The sequence below is a fragment of the Sitophilus oryzae genome, unplaced genomic scaffold (assembly GCF_002938485.1).
Source record: "Sitophilus oryzae breed Bouriz unplaced genomic scaffold, Soryzae_2.0 scaffold_172_pilon_pilon, whole genome shotgun sequence".
NCBI lineage: Eukaryota > Metazoa > Arthropoda > Insecta > Coleoptera > Curculionidae > Sitophilus > Sitophilus oryzae.
In genome coordinates, this window is record NW_022146424.1 from 7,041,253 (window position 1) to 7,057,884 (window position 16,632).

General features: G+C 33.7%; 1 protein-coding gene across 1 annotated transcript in view; it reads right to left on the bottom strand.

The window, feature by feature from the left end:
* LOC115881539 (TWiK family of potassium channels protein 7-like) overlaps positions 1-16,632 on the bottom strand; it is a 165,094-nt gene that overhangs the window by 13,435 nt on the left and 135,027 nt on the right. Inside the window, exons 4-5 of the mRNA XM_030899075.1 lie at positions 2,784-2,937; positions 809-969 (exon numbers count right to left, since the gene is read on the bottom strand). Of these exons, the coding sequence (XP_030754935.1) occupies positions 809-969; positions 2,784-2,937 (315 nt within the window). The remainder of the gene's footprint in view (positions 1-808; positions 970-2,783; positions 2,938-16,632) is intronic.

The window sequence follows — 16,632 nt, forward strand, 5'->3', positions numbered from 1 at the left end:
GATCGGTTTCGAAGCTACAGGGGGATTCTCTAATTTTGTACTTTTTGAAGATGTTCGATAGTTTGTTTATTTCAGCAACCACGGTAAAATGAATTATACATTCTAAATGCACTTTTCTGTGTAGAATGCAGTGGCGTAGTCAGACTTTTTTCGAAAAAAATATTTTTTGAGATATTAACTATACTTATGTTTTTTTAAATAGAACCACCTGTATATTTTTAAATTTTCTTATTCAGCTTGGCATAGAAACAACCAAAATGGTCCACCCTGTACATAAATGGCGATGTTAGTTGTAGCTGACTTCCTCTGGGTTTCCAGCAAGAACCGAGCATCTCTTTTTCGATTTCCTACAAATTTATTAAAATGGAGCTCTCTGGTTATTGCAGCCACCCATTCAATTGTATTTTAAATTTCAATCTAGAGTGCCATAGCTGTGTTAAAAACACTAATTTTTAATCAAGGATGCTTGGAAAATAGATTTGATCGTCTAGTGTTTTTCGTGTCTTCTCCTGGCCGGTTAAATGATGCCCAAATCGTATTTTTAATCATATCTCAATTTTTTTCAAAGGGATCGGGGGTGGCTCATTAGCATATTTCGAAAAAAGTCTATCGAATAAAGTAAGAAAATACCGAGGGTGCCATTTAAAAATCAAAAGTTGTAGTCGTTTCCGGTGAAACAGGAAGTAACCGAAAACGTCAATCATTCTTAATTTATGTCATAAGACACACCAAATCTCGATTTATTAACTGAAAAAATAAAAAAAATATAAGGAAGAGCCGCTTTTGAAAAACACCCGGTATATCGTACCTTCTAATAACGACCAGTTCTCCAGTCGATGAAACAGCATCGCACCGGAACATATATAGGCCAAAACTATCACCAGACATAGCGTTACAGGTACTCGTACAGTGTTGCTGCATGCACATCTTTGTTGTATTTGTTGTTGTGGAATTTGTGGGTTTGTCTTGCTGCAAATAAAATTAAATAATTTTACTTCTTACTGAATTAATATAAGCTTATATCGTCTTGGTTACGTTAACCATAAATAGTCATAACTAGGGAATGCAATCCCGCACCAAAATCTCAATCCCGCAAACCCGCGGGATTAAAGCAATCAATCCCACGGATCCGCATAATTGCGGGACTGTAAACAATAGTCATACATTTGGTTCTAAATGGTACAAAAGGCATTGTACATTTTGCACAGGCCCACAATATATTGATATAGCGTGAATCTTAAACTAGTTGTACAGAAATTATAATATACTTAAATTATAATACCGATTTATACAGGGTGTTCAAAAAATATATTTAATATTAAATAAACTTAAATTTTATTATAATTTATCTATTTATTTTGTAAATAAAAATATTATTCTGATGTTGAAGTTTCTTTTAACTTGTGTTAGTTATCTGCTTTTAGATACACTCTATATCAATTATATGCACTCATAATTTTTTACCATATGCAGAATGTACAAAGCTTTTTGCACCACTTTTTCGAAAAAAAGTCAATTTTCCCTAAAACAAAAAATTAAAAAACCGATCAAATTGTTTTTTCTAATTTCAATACAGATTAGTCGTACTTGGTAAAAATTTCGATTTTTTAAAACTTGTAAATTTGCGGTAAAAAAGATTCTTGACCAAATTTTCACTCTCTTATAAAACACCCTGTATACGAGAATTTGCTTAATATATTTTCGAAAACCACATAGCATCTTAATCACAATAGATGCATCTAAAACCTGGTCCAAACCGCATCCCAAAATCTTTTTTAGTTCAAGAGATATTCAACTTTAAATTTACCCTAAAATTTTGCTTGTCCCGATAATTATGTCCGGTAGTTTATTTGACGAAATTGTTCACAAGTACTAGTTAAACGGGTCCCCCGGGTTCCGAGCATCGACTCATCGGCCCGGAACGAAGGGGTTTGACCTTGATCGAGATCGATTGGGTTATCCAGTAGTAATGTGTCAATCCCGCGGATCCTGCACGGTAAATCCCGCAACTTCGATCCCGCGGAATCTCATTTGCGGGATCCAGCATTTGCGGAATTGCATTCCCTAGTCATAACGCCCTTGGGATATATTATTAACGCGAATTAAGATGCCATAATTCCTTCTATCTTTTATAGTTAACAAGCACGAAATACAATAGATTTTTTGAATAATAATGGAAATTGAAATTCGACACTCATCTAACTACTCTAATTTTATTTATTTACATCATTAATGTAACATATAATAAATTAACAAGAGAACAGTTTCATCGATAACCGACTGCTACAGTATTTTTCTGTTCAAGTCACTGAAGGTATTTTTTAGATTCCTTTTGGTAAATGGATTCACTATTTGGTGTCAGTAAAGCTTGTCGTGCTTCTTCAGCTTTTTTAATACTTTCTTCTTTTAATGGAAACGTACTCGAACGTGTGCCGAATTCGTGCGAAAGGCGTTTTTGTCATTGGTTAGGTTAGGTTGCCTAACCAACTACAACCGTCAATTTATAAATATGTCAATTAATACAATAGTACACTGGTGACAAACCAAGTTCCTACTAGCAACGTTAATTCAACTATACCGGAAGATTAATAAATGCAATATACTAAATTCACTAAGAAATGAAACTCCCTATGTATTTCCTATGTACCATTGGATAAAAAAAGTGATTTATTTTATCCAATGGTACATATTAACATGGTTTATATAGTTTAAAACGATGTTTCATTAAACATCGTTTGTTAAACAGGGTTTGTTAAGAATCAATACAAAAATGAACCATTTACCTGCCACATAGTTTACCATACAATCGACGAAAGCTTCTAGCAAGAACATCCCCGGTGGTGGATAAGTAGAGTAACATTAAAGGGATGCCTATCAATGCATAGATGATAGTTACTAGTTTACCCCATGATGTTCTGGGAGATACTGAACCATAACCTGTAAAAAATAAAATTAAATAGAAATTGTTAAAAACGGTTTTCATAATTCTTTGATTGTTCTTCCTACAAATATCAAAATATTTTATAATTTTTTTACGGTAAATTGTTATCAATATTATTGTGGTTTGATAGGTTTGACAGTTGTTGTGATTTCTTTTCATTATTTTTGTTTACATTTTGATTCCCAGCAATTTCTATACAGGGTGATTCCTGTAAGGTGGCCATGCTTTCAGGGAATGATAGGGGACGTCGAAATATAAATTTTGATATAGCACACTATGGGTCGGAAATGCCTCTTACGCAAGATACAGGGTATTAAAGTTTTTAAAAAATTAAAGATATTCTTTAATAGTTTTTTACAGTTGAAGGTATCGTTATAAAATTTAATTATAGGAGTCTACTTAACAGAGACACTTTAAATGTAAAAAGAAGAGATTTTAGTTTCAACCAGTGGCGTAGATGTGATATGCATTGGGTAATTTTTGCAAACCAAACCAAAGCATGACCAACTTACAGGAATCACCCTGTATATTTCAATATTTTCTTAGATTTGAATAAAATGTTTCCTCTTTATTTTCCGTTGAATTTATATTTTATAATGTCTAGAATGTCACTGATCTGCAGTGAACATCAATTGGCGTTCCAAACATATTTAAAAAAAACGCAAACGATCTAGCCTGAAAAGGAGCGAACACTCTTCACTAACTGAACCAGAACCGTTGTGCTTCCCTAGTGTAAACAAACTTAAAGCAGAACTCAAACACCTGGAAGACTCCATCCGTAACCTGGAATGGGAATCCTTCAACAGACTAAAAGAATTGAAGAAAGTTCACAGGGCTTATTACCGAGAAAAATCAAAGATTTTCTTTGGTTTATGTAAGAACAATCTTCCAATTGTCACGGGGTTTTTAACATGACACTGTCTCCTTAATGTAGACCACACTATATTGAAGCTATAAGAAACAACGGTAAATGCAGATTCTGTGGGGAAACTAGGGAAACATCAGAATAACTTATCACTGAGTGCCCTAAGACGACAACCATTCATGTTTTATTACATTAAACTATTTCGTACGACTGATATCGGAGATGGAGCACTAACTTCTGTAAAACCGTCTCAGATATTAACTTTTGTCAAAGTCATGCTCTAGACACTCAATGGTAATTTTATGGAACTATAAATTTAGTTTCTTCCGCATCACCAGACGGCGCAAAAGGCATTAAAGTACAGGTTTCTAATTTATATATGAAGATGACATGACAGCCTCTATATTAACTACCATCTATGGTTTAGTTTTGGTTTAGTTGTCAAAATGTTGGTGATCCGTCAAGTTATTTTTAAATCATTTTTAAATAATTATTAATTCAGATATTCCTGATTTGCCGGAAAGTTCGGTGATTTGTGTTTATAGTTTGTGTTCTTATTAGTTTGTGCATTTTGATATTTACATCGTGTGAGATAGTAAACTTTTTTTAGTAAAGACCTTTTAGACATCTTAGATGAATAATACATTTATGAACGAAATAAAAAAACATGTTTAATCATAAATAAGTAAGTACATAGTTGGTAATATAGTACTTTAACAATTAGTACTCTATAATATTTTTATTATAATATTATATAATTTATTTGTTAAATCAAAAACATAGGCGCTATGTACTCTATTGTTGGTGTTTAAAATGTATGTATTCATAATTTTATTTTTAGTTTTGAATATGTTACACTTCTAATGATTTAATAAAACAGAAAATATAGTAAACAAGTCTATATTTATTATTTTATATTTTACAAGGAATAATTTTGCGCTTGAATAACGATACCGTTATAGTTAGCGTTAATAAATAACGGAACGCTAAAATTATGTTATGCCAAAACTCTCCATTAGTTTCTTCCGGATCACCAGGTGGCTCAAAAGTACGTGACATTAGTCTATGGTCAAAGTCTTGAGACTGTATGATAAGTTATAGACTTGATGCATTCTCCGCCGGTGCTGCCACCATCGGAGAATATCGTAAACAACTAGTATATACAAATACACGGATTTAAATAGCGAGTATACGAAAAATGCATTATTTAATTATTCTAAAAGTGTTAGGAAGTATAATAATTTGTAAACATTCTAAAAATAAAAATAAAAAAGTAAATATTTTGATATCTCCAGAAGGTCTAACTTGTATTATAATTTATTATTCTAGTTAAAAAAAAACTTTTTAGATGAGTTCAACTACGGTAGCGAGCATACTTTTAATCACCGGTTTTGCTAGTGGGGCGTAATTGAGGCTATTTCGGCTATAATGAAACTTTTTAAAGGTACATAATTATAATTTCAGAGGATGTTCATAAAACATTTAATCACTAGTTGATTAAAAAAAGTATACCATTAATATTGCCAATTATATTTTATCCTCTCATGGTACGTCTATTTAATTTTTTTGACTATCTAACGAACACTTTGTTTACTCACTTGTTTCGTCGAACTGCTTGAATATTTTTGCTTTTGATCAAATCGGTGTAAGAAACTACATACAGTGTGTCAATTTTAAAATTTCCCACCCTTAATATCTTTCTTGCAGTTAAAAATATGAAAAATTAGAAAGACACGTCAATTTTATTAGTAAGGGGGACACTTTAAATGAATATTTTTGGCCTTTTTCTTTCAACCCCTGAGAAGGGGTAGATGTCACCCTTACAATCTTAAATGGGAATGGGAGTCAAGTGGCACATCGTTTTAAAGGACATTTAATTCTCTTTTCAGCGGTATCCTACTTTGTTGCTTTTTGTCCAGAGATTTTCTAATAATCGCGTTTCAAAGATGCAGAAACAATTAAACATGCCTGCATTGAGATTTGGGTTTTCAGGCCAGTGTTTACACAAAAATTATTGCAGTGAATCTCCTTGTAGTACAAATGATTAGAAGGTTAGGTGGCAACACGGACGTAGCCATTACATTTTTCTAGAGGGTCGAAATTCGAAATACTAATACACAGAAAACATCATAAACATTAACGTTTCCTTTCTCAAATTCGAATGAGTGGCAACCTCTAATCAGTTTCACTGGAGGAATTGTTAACATTCGAGCAGGACGGTGCTCCAGAGCTCATTATTTTTTTCCGGTCCGACAGTGGTTAAACGAGAGATTTGCAGGTACATGGATTGGCAGAAGGGGACCAATTGAATGGCTTTCAAGATCACTTAGACTTTTTGGGGGGGGGGACATCTTAAGTCCATTGTTTATAAAACACAATCTGCTGATATTAATGATCTTAAAAGGCGAATTACAGCAGAATGCCAGTCAATTCCCGGTGAAATTTTCCGAGATGTTAGGGAGGTGTTTGACAGACTTTATTACTGTTTACGAGAAAATGGACAACGTTCTGAACAACTTATAAGATAGGGCGTAAGTGGTGTAACCTAATCTTCTAATCATTTGTACTACAAGGAGATCCATTGCAATAACTTTTGTGTAAACACTAACCTGAAAACCAAAATCTGACACGTTTAATTGTTTCTGCACCTTTGAAACCCGATTATTCGGAAACCTCTGGATAAAAAGCAATAAAGTAGGATACCACTGAAAAGAGAATTAAACGCCGTTTAAAACGGTGTGCCACTTGACCCCCATTCCCATTTAAGATTGTAAAGGTGACATCTACCCCTCCTAAGGGGTTGAAAGAAAAAGGCCAAAAATATTCATTTTAAGTGTCCCCCTTACAAATAAAATTGACGTGTCTTTCCAATTTTTCATATTTTTAACTGCAAGAAAGATATTAAGGGTCGGAAGTTTTAAAATTGACACACTGTATATGAAGCTATAAAATGTTATTTCGAGGGAGTTGAATATCCGGGAAAGTCCATTTATTGAAGATTACAACCCAACAACGCAACGCCCTAATTACGCTCTCCTTTACGTTAACATTCCTACACGTTAACATTTTTTTGGCAATTTTGTTAACATTTAAAAATTGTCAGAACACAACACGACGCCTAATTCTTTTCACTTCATTTTCACTTATTTTTTACTACCCGAAACAGCGTGCAGCGTTACATCACACAAACCTCGTGCCTGAGTGTTTTATAGTCTCAATAACTGCACTAGCAAAATACTAAAATACTTAAATATTATGAAAAAAAAACACGATTTCGATATTATTTTAATGCCATCAACAAGACGGCGGCTACTGACAATTTCTGATTTCTGCCGTTGAAGCGCTGCGGTCGGAATTTGTTGCGGTGATTAAGTTCCCCTTTCCCAAACAATCTACACTCAGATGTAAAAAAAAACGCAACGGAGAAATTTTTGTCCAAATTTAAAATGTTATATGTTTGTCATTTTTAGCCCTATTTTATGATTTTTTTAGCAAGCTGTATATAATTATATCAGCTTAATTCGTAAACTCAGTTTTTTATAAACTTTAGTATTTGGCGTATTATACAGGGATAATCGAGGGGTTGTCTTTTTGCCCTAACTTTAAAAAACCCTGTGCAATAATTTCGTGTGTAAATTTTCCTAATAAAAAAAAAATAATAATAAAATATAATTTTACAATCAGAACCATGACTTCTGAGCATTTTGTTTTTTTATTCATGTCAATACATGCTTTGGTTAATTTTTAACAGCGTAATGAACCGATCACGATCAATTTGCAATTTTTTCAATTATCATTACTTTTTGATGTAATTTTTTAGTATGACGAGATGATTTTGGTGACTATTGTAGTAACGTTATATTACGCTGCATTGGATACTCTATACTAAATTTAAAAAGAACCTGAAGGACTAACGATACAGTCTGGGTTTTAAAAACAATAACAGAACTAACGATATTAAAGAAAACATCTGTAATACTCAAGTACACAAACAAAAAAAGAAATTGTAAAAATACCCTAATACTTCGTATTGCCTCCCTTGGCCGCTATAACTGCCTGTATACGTCCATTTATACTGTCATCGAGGCTGGCCATATATCATATTGCGTTATATTTTCCCATTCTTCTGTAAGAATCAAGCGAAGTCCATTTAAGAAGCTGGTACCGCTTAGCGACCTCTAACCCTCCTGCCAAGCATTTCCCAAACATCGAACATGATCGCGTTATAGTAGTACATGTATAGTTCACAGTAATCACCATAGCCGTCTTGTCATATTGAAAAATAACTACAAAAAAAATTAATGGTAATTGAGAAAATTTGAGCAAATTGTTGGTGGGAAGTTCATTTCGCTCTTAAAGATTAACCAAGGCATGTACTGACATGATCCAAAAAACAAAATGCTTAGGAGACATGGTTCTGACCGTAAAATTATATTTTAGGAAAATTTACACACGAAATTATTGCACAGGGTGTTTTAAAGTTAAGGTAAAAAAAACAGCCCCTCGATTAACCCTGTATAATATGCCAAATACTAAAGTTTATAAAAAACTGAGTTTAAGAATTAAAGTTGATATAATTATATACAGCTTGCTAAAAAAATCATGAAGATAGCAAACATAACAAAGCAATCATAACAAACATAACAAAAATATAACACTTTAAATTTGACAAAAAATTTATCCGTTGCGTTTTTTTTACATCTCAGTGTAGTAAGTGAATATTAGAAAATAAAACTCTCATGACGATACCATCAATTTTGATTTAATCTGACTGGCGGAATCTGTTTCAGAAATGTTCGACACCAGTAAAAAGATGGCTGCGACTGCAGTTATTTCTCATGGCGAGGCCCATGTTAATATGGAAGCGCTGTATCCATAAATAATAGGCATTGTCCCGTCCCGTGGCGCGTTATTGTTTTTGATGGCGGAAATCAATTAAAAGCGGCTCATCTGCCGGCCGCCGAATCCAGGGTCGCGTCCGGATTACACTCTAAATTAAAATACTGGATATGGAACGCTAGCAACGCCCCCTGGTGATGCCGCCGTCAGACGGAACGTAGTGAACCGGTTATTGTGTATTTTATTGTTTGTGGTCTAGCGTAGAAAGAACGGTTTAACCTAAACGCTTATATTTAGAATGTTGAAATTTATCAAAACTTTATTTATGAATTTATTAAAAACTCATCTAAAAAGTGGGGGCAACCGCCGGGCTACCTCGAAATACCGGATATATTTTGGATTTCTAAGCAACAAGTCTACAAATGACGCTATGTTTTCCCTCCTTAATAAAGTTTACTCCAGCCTAAATAACCATCATTCTACAGCAACAATTTTCTGTGATTTTTCTAAGGCGTTCGACTGTGTAAATCATAAGATCCTAATTAATAAACTTCATCACTATGGGTTCAGGGGAACATCTCTCGAATGGTTTAAGTTTTATCTGAGCAACAGAAGTCAACTTGTGAGGGTGGATACCACGTTGTCTTCTAGCAAGCCAATAGAATGTGGAGTACCACATGGCTCAGTACTAGGCCCTATTTTGTTTCTTCTTTTTATGAACGACATTGCTAACATAAACATCAGTGGTAAAATATGTCTTTTTACGGACGACACTAGCTTCACTTAGAGTAACAAGGACGCCACGGCACTTCATAGGATTATATAAAACGATTTAATCACCATTAAATCTTGGTGCGAACCTCCTGAGTCTCAACATTTCTAAAACTAAAGCTTTGTCGTATAAAAACTCGCTGCATCCTTTTGTACTTTACAACACCACCATTGGCGTCGTTAAATCTGTAAAATTCTCAGGACTTGTTGTAGACAATTCTCTGCAATGGGACATGCATATCGACGCTTCGCATCGATACCAAAAAATGCACAATCACCTGCCATTTGAAATCAAATCCATAACATCATTTTCCTAATTTCACAAAGCATTGAAATCTTATTTACTAGACAAGGCTTTCTACGTCGTAAATGACTTATATTTTCATAATCGAATTTGATCTTGTAAACACTGCACTGGTCTAATGTTTGCTATTACTATATTTACTAATGACATCGAGGTAAATTTCGTCCCATTGCTGCCAAAAGTCACTAACTTACTTTTTATTACTTCCGAGAAAAATGCGTCTAAAGATGAATTACATTGCATAAAGATGTTATAGTTAGTAACTGTTCGGTATTAAAATAAAACATAAATAGCCAGAAATCGTGGTTAATGACTTTTGCAATCGATTCTCCGCTTCAAAACATAGTTAGTGATTGAATTTGGTTGTTCGGAAAAATGTTAGTTAGTGACTTTTGGCAGCAATAGGACGATTTATGTAGTCATTGATATTTAGTATAAACTTAGTAAATATTTTTGAATCTTATTTTTATTTTTTTGTTCTTTGACATTGTAAACATTTATAAGTGTTTATTTTAAACAATAAGGCTGACAATGTTATTTGTATAATGTTTTGTATTATCTTTTGTTTGTTTGTTTGTTTGTTTATTTTACCTTTGTCTACAAATTGTAAAATTGTTGGACAAAGGTATTTATTTATATTAGTACTTTTATCTATCACTTCTCAAACTCCGTCTTGGATGTTTAGGGCCTTGCAATAATTAAAATAAGATTTATAGTATACTTTGTTATTGTAGAAGTTGTAGGATAGAATCAGGATGTGAAATATGATATGAGAAAAAAATAATTCGTTATATTAATATCCCCGCTGCAAAAACGTACTGTTATTTTAATTAGGGCTTCCGGAAAATTTAATCGTTACGACTTAAATGAAGCTTATAATGTTCTGTATAACAAACTAACGAGACAGGTTCTAACGGTAATCCCTTTATTAAAAGTTATGATGCTCGTCTAGAAGAATTACACAAAATAAATTTAAATTTACCGACCACCGTGGCAGAAGCATGATAAATGAAAAATGGTTTTAAATATTTGTTTATACAGGATGTTTCAAACTGGAGCCATACCAAACCTCGAATAATATTTTTTTTTATTAGAGATATCAAGAAACGGTTTGCGGCAGTCAATTCAACATAAAAATGAACTATCAGTAAGAATATTTTAGTTGCTATCTAAGACACATCTATTTTTGACAAAATTTCCCTTGATTTTTTGTATCTATGGATTTTTTTTGGATTTTTTCGAAAAATTTTGGGAAGTCGATTTTGCTTATTTGGTAATAGTCCTGAATGTGTACTTTATAAAACTGTTTCGTTTTTGAGATTGATGCTTTTTGTTCCAGAGATATTCGTTTTTATTTCGGAAAAGAGAAAAAAATATTTCTTTTGCAAATTTTCTCAAATAACTCAAGATCTGTTAGAGATATCGTTAATTCTACGTAAAATAAACTATCAGTATTAAACAAGGGTATTAGTAAAAATATTTTAGTTACAATCTGAGACTTTTCGATTTTTAATATACAGGATGAGTAGTAGTGCATATATTTTTAGGGGTAGGTTACTTAAAATATCTAAGTTATTTTGGACTTATTTGAAAAACTGTAAAGGGAAAATATGTTTCTTTTACCGAGATGTACCAGCAATAAAAATACTTGCACTTATTTAAGACTCACCCTGTATATCGGAATATATGTTTTGTTAGAATGTTTTATGAAAAAATGTGTAGATTGATTAATGATTATTTCCATTAATGGGTGTTTTCGCGGACAAAATCAAAAGCAGTGGTTTCTTATACAAACTGATACATCTGGTGTTGCCATATTAAAATTTGTAATATCTGTAATACATTTGACGAAAATATCTTTGTATGAAAAATCCGCGTTTATGTATTGAAAATATATTCGTGTTAAACATAGAATAAACAACAAAAATAATAATAATAATAGTTCCTGTATATAGCGTTTAACGCCTTGGGAGTAGCAAGGTACAGCTTGCCATACTAGAGCCGTTCGGTATACAAGGAAGGTAATGTGGCTAGCAATACGCTTCAATCGCCTATTATTACCTCAGGATTGTGAATACAAAGTACTCATTTAAGGCTGAGTCGACCTAGATACCCAAACTATTTTTATTTTATTAAAGCGATCTCCATTTCCAAGCCCACTTTGATGTCGTTCTTTATTTAACCATATAATATTATATTAAATTGTTTAATGATAGGAAAGCAGTATTATTAACGTACTGTACCCAAAATCCGTAAATCTACGGATTAATCAGTAGTTTTGGCAACACTATCTCCGGCAACCACTCACTCTGTCGACTGAAAGCAGAACTGCGGTACAGTATTTATCCGCTGCGATGTAAACGTCTATCAGCGCGCAGCGGCACAAAGCTAAACTAAATATCGGAATTCTCGGACAGGTTGACGGCAACGCCAGCTACATCTCGGACAGGTTGTGTGCCATGGAATCGCCCATAAGGTTGCGCATCTTGTTATTTCTTCAATCAACGATATTACTTTAACACACTTACAATATTAGGCACTTACGATATAAAACACATCTTTTTTAATTGTTTAATTCATTAGTTTAATTTATAAATAATACCCTCGATGCACGAATTAACCCGTACACAAAAGTCGGAAAATTAATAGGTAGTTGCGTTGTTGTGTTGTTGCATATAATTATTCTATAACTAATGTTTAAAACAAATACGCATTAGCTCCCTAATGAAACAGCGTCTGTGGTTGAACGTATCGAACGAACAACCAGCGCTAGTTATGCGTTTTAATTAACGAATAAGTAAACATAATGGAACAAATAAAATATACGTCGAAAGTGCAACTAATTGCCATAATATTGACGTGATTATACCAAATGATAAACAATGTAAATACCAAGGGTGTATTCCGTTGCTTACCTTAGTTAGGTTTTATGTTCCGTTTCTATCGGTTTCCGTTTCTATCGGTTTCTTGAAAGTTTTCTTATTACGGAACATGGCTCTTGAAAAATATCGGTCATAACTGTCACCAAACTAACTAGCGCGAGAAGGCTGGTTTTTCTGGCTTTGTTTGTCAATCAATGTCATTTACGTGACAGAAATCAAGCAAATATTGCAACATATTGGAAGTTAGAGTAAATTCTCATTTAATTTCTAAAATTTGTAATAATATTTTGTATTTACATCCAAAAGCAATAGAGGTAGATAGTAAAGGTAAATCAATTTCATTAACTAAATAAAATTACTTTTTAGGACCATTTAAACTTATCATGCAGCCATTGTTTCTTACAGTCAGGAATATTTAAAGGAAACATGAAAAACAAGACAACAAGCAACAACAAGTAATCGTGAATGTTTTGTAAGCTATTAAAATATAAATATTGATTAGATTTGTTTATCTATTATTGATCTGTTTTAATATTGGACCTGCAAATCTTCACTTGAGCTGTCTAACGAGTTAACAGTTCATTAATAACTAGTACTTTTCAATATTAAACTCAATTGAAAAGAAGAAGCAAACGTAAAATCAGAGAATAGGATCATTAAAAATGCATAAAAGATAAATTTTATAACAGAGGTATTGAAATTTAGAAATTTAGACGTTTCCAGTATTTTACGTTCCGTATCAAACCGATGTTCTTCAGGAACCGCTCTTTAACGTAGTTTACCGGTCTTGTTCGCCTACAGCACTGTCTGTACAGCCCAAATGAAAAACAATAAATAAACAATAGTTTGCCCCTGGCGCCCCAAGGTTGAGACCAGTAAAGGCCAGTAAAGGCTTCTATCTAGTTACACATTTCTTTGACCTGGTCCCTTCATCGTAGCATTTAGGTTTTTGGCGAGGTTGTCTCCTCTTGGTGCTGTACCATCGGTATATCTACGCATTAAACAAGTTGCAACAGAGACACCATAGACAACTGTTAACAATCAAATGGTACCACCATGTTTCAAACGTATCGGTCCTTGAAAAAACTGGCTGCGAAAACTCTAACGTCATGATTACTAAATCCCGCTTAAGATGGGTTGGTCATGGATACAGGATGGAAAAAAACCGCCTGCCGAAATCTCTTCTTTAGCTTGTAGACGGTAAAAGAAAACCGGGTGGACAAGCATGCTTAAAGCGGATAAGCATGAGAAGAATGAGCAAATGAGAAGAGTTGTAAACTCAGTTAACAACGACAACCAAAAAGTAAAGAAGCAACAAAGTAATGAAATTTTTGAATGACCGGAGTGCGGAACATAACATCACGTTTTTCAGTCAGAGAAAAGCTCGTATCGTCGTATCCTTTTTCGGTTTAGGTTTAAAAATCTGTTCCGCTTCTCTGTATTGGTCGTCCAATACTTCTCTTCCCTGGAGGTTGATATCGTAGCATTTTTTTTTGGAATTCTATCATCTGACATTCTTTCTACATGTTCCTTCCATTTCTTTTTATATACTCTCACTTTTTCTTCTAATGGTTGTATTTTTAGTTCATTTCTTATTGTGTCATTTTTTATTCTATCTTCTCTACTTATTCCTTTTATCTTTCGTAAGAACGTCATCTCCGTTGTTCCGAGTCTTTGTTCTTTAACTTTTGTGGTAGTCCAGGCTTCACTTCCATATAATACTATCGGTACCGCTAATGTATTATATAGTCTTACTTGTGTTTCTACCCGTGCTTTGTTTTTAAAAGTCTTTTCGATAGTTCCACACACTGACTGGAATTTATTTATTTTTTTCATGTAGTCATTATCTTTATCATAGGTTACGTGGCATCCCAAGAAGCTGAAGTGCGATATTTGCTGAAGTGGTTTATTTCTTAAAACTATTTTGGTGCGGATTCCGTCTTTGCCACAGTGTTTATCTTTTGTTTTTTCGGTAGATATTTTTCCATCATATTTTGTTATTATCTAGTCTAAGAGATGAACCTGCCTTTGTAAGATATCCTCGTCTGGTGCGACTATCACTTAGTTGAAAGAGAAACTTACTTGATACCATAGAAAAGCTCATGAATACGTATCAAATACGCGTCAGCGAGTAATGGCAGTAAGTAAGTCCTCATGGTCTTGGTAGTTAAGCCAAGACTCCCTACACCCTCTGCCCATGATACATGACCACAGACAGTAGAGGGTGCCTGGTATGATGAACAGGGTAGTCCCATTGAGTTTCGCTATAGGTCTTGGTGTAGTTCCCTGGCCACGACACTACAGTCAGGCAGTCAGGGACAAGAGACACGACAGTGAGATGCTCCTTATACCCAGTCAAAGTGCCAGAGGGGAATCCCAACGACAACGTCTTGCATCTCCGAGAGGAAGGTCGTTTTTGATTCATCTTTGGGGAAAAATGATCCCATCAGATAACGACCAATTAAGATAACGCTGCTGTAGAGAAATTACTACATTAAGCTAAGGATTATTAGAACTTGCTGTTGTGATATTAAAGGTTCCAACTTCCCTTATTTTTTAACAAACATTCCGAACTTTTTATTTCTTTTTTATTTAGTCCTCTTATATTTTTCTGTACTTTCTTAGCCGCGTAGATGATTGTAAATTAGTTTTTTCCATTTTAACAAATTTTATTCGAGAATGCAAAACACAGCTAAATTAAGAGCTACTCAAACATTCCATTTATTCCGTACATATACAGGTTTCTCTTTTATATTTACATTTTATATATTTTAATAATAGGCATTTCCGAGGGCATTTCTATTTATATATATATGTAAAAAATAATCACGAAGTGGCTATTCGAATATACACAGTTTTTACAGGATCCGCAATAAACAATAAAATTGAAATTGTTTTATTAGAGCTCGAAATGAAAAAGCTTTTTTAGATATAACAGGAAACTCGACGTGATAAAATTCAGACTGTCCTTTGTAAAATTAGTTTTCCAGGCGCACCGTGTTTTTACAATTATTTACCATGTTGCAGGAATATGTTTATATTTCTGTTTTCTGGATATTCTATATTGTTTTGTAGCGATTATATTTATTTGTAAAAACCGTATATTATGTTTTTAACAAATTCAAACGCATTTTAACAATTAAAATTCACTAGTGTTTAAAACGGGCTATATACGGTCTAATTATTATTAATATTATTTACCTATATCATAAAAACATATATGAGGGGAACTTCCTATCGGAATCCTTCCTGACATCTAAAGGACTTAGACAGGGGTGCAGTTTATCACCTACCTTATTTAAAATATATATCCAGGAGGCATTGAAAAACTGGAGAAGGAAGAGTAGAGCTATGGGAATAGAGATTGACAACCACTGTCTATCGACCTTGTTCTTTGCAGACGACCAAGTTATTGTTGCAGGTTGTGAGGAGGATGCCGACTATATGTTCAGGAAACTTGAGGAAGAATACGACAGATGGGGACTCAATATCAACCTCACAAAAACCGAATACCTGAAAGTAGGAGAAGAACAAACTGAAGATCCTGAACAACACATACATGAAATTAAAAGGTGTAGCGAATATAAATATTTAGGAAGTATTATATCTGAAGAAGGGAACTCCAAGAAAGATATACATAGTAGAGTTCAACAAGGTAAGAAAGTAATCCGTCTTTTAAACCATCTCCTGTGGTCAAATAAAACATCCATCCAAACAAAGATAAGGATTTACAAAGCAATCGTAGAGCCAATTTTAACATACGGTGCCGAATGCTGTCAATTTACAGCAAAAGAAAGAAGGATGGTCGAGTCAGTGGAGATGGACTTTCTCAGAAGAGTATGTCGCATATCAAGGATGGCACACATTAGAAATGAGGAGATCAGGCAAAGAACAAGGCGAATATATACCAGCACCGACAACATCGAATCGAGACAGCTACTATGGTATGGGCACGTAAAAAGAATGGGAGGGGAAAGATGGCCAAAAAGGGCAATGGAGTATCGTCCCCAAAGCAGAAGGAAAAGAGGAA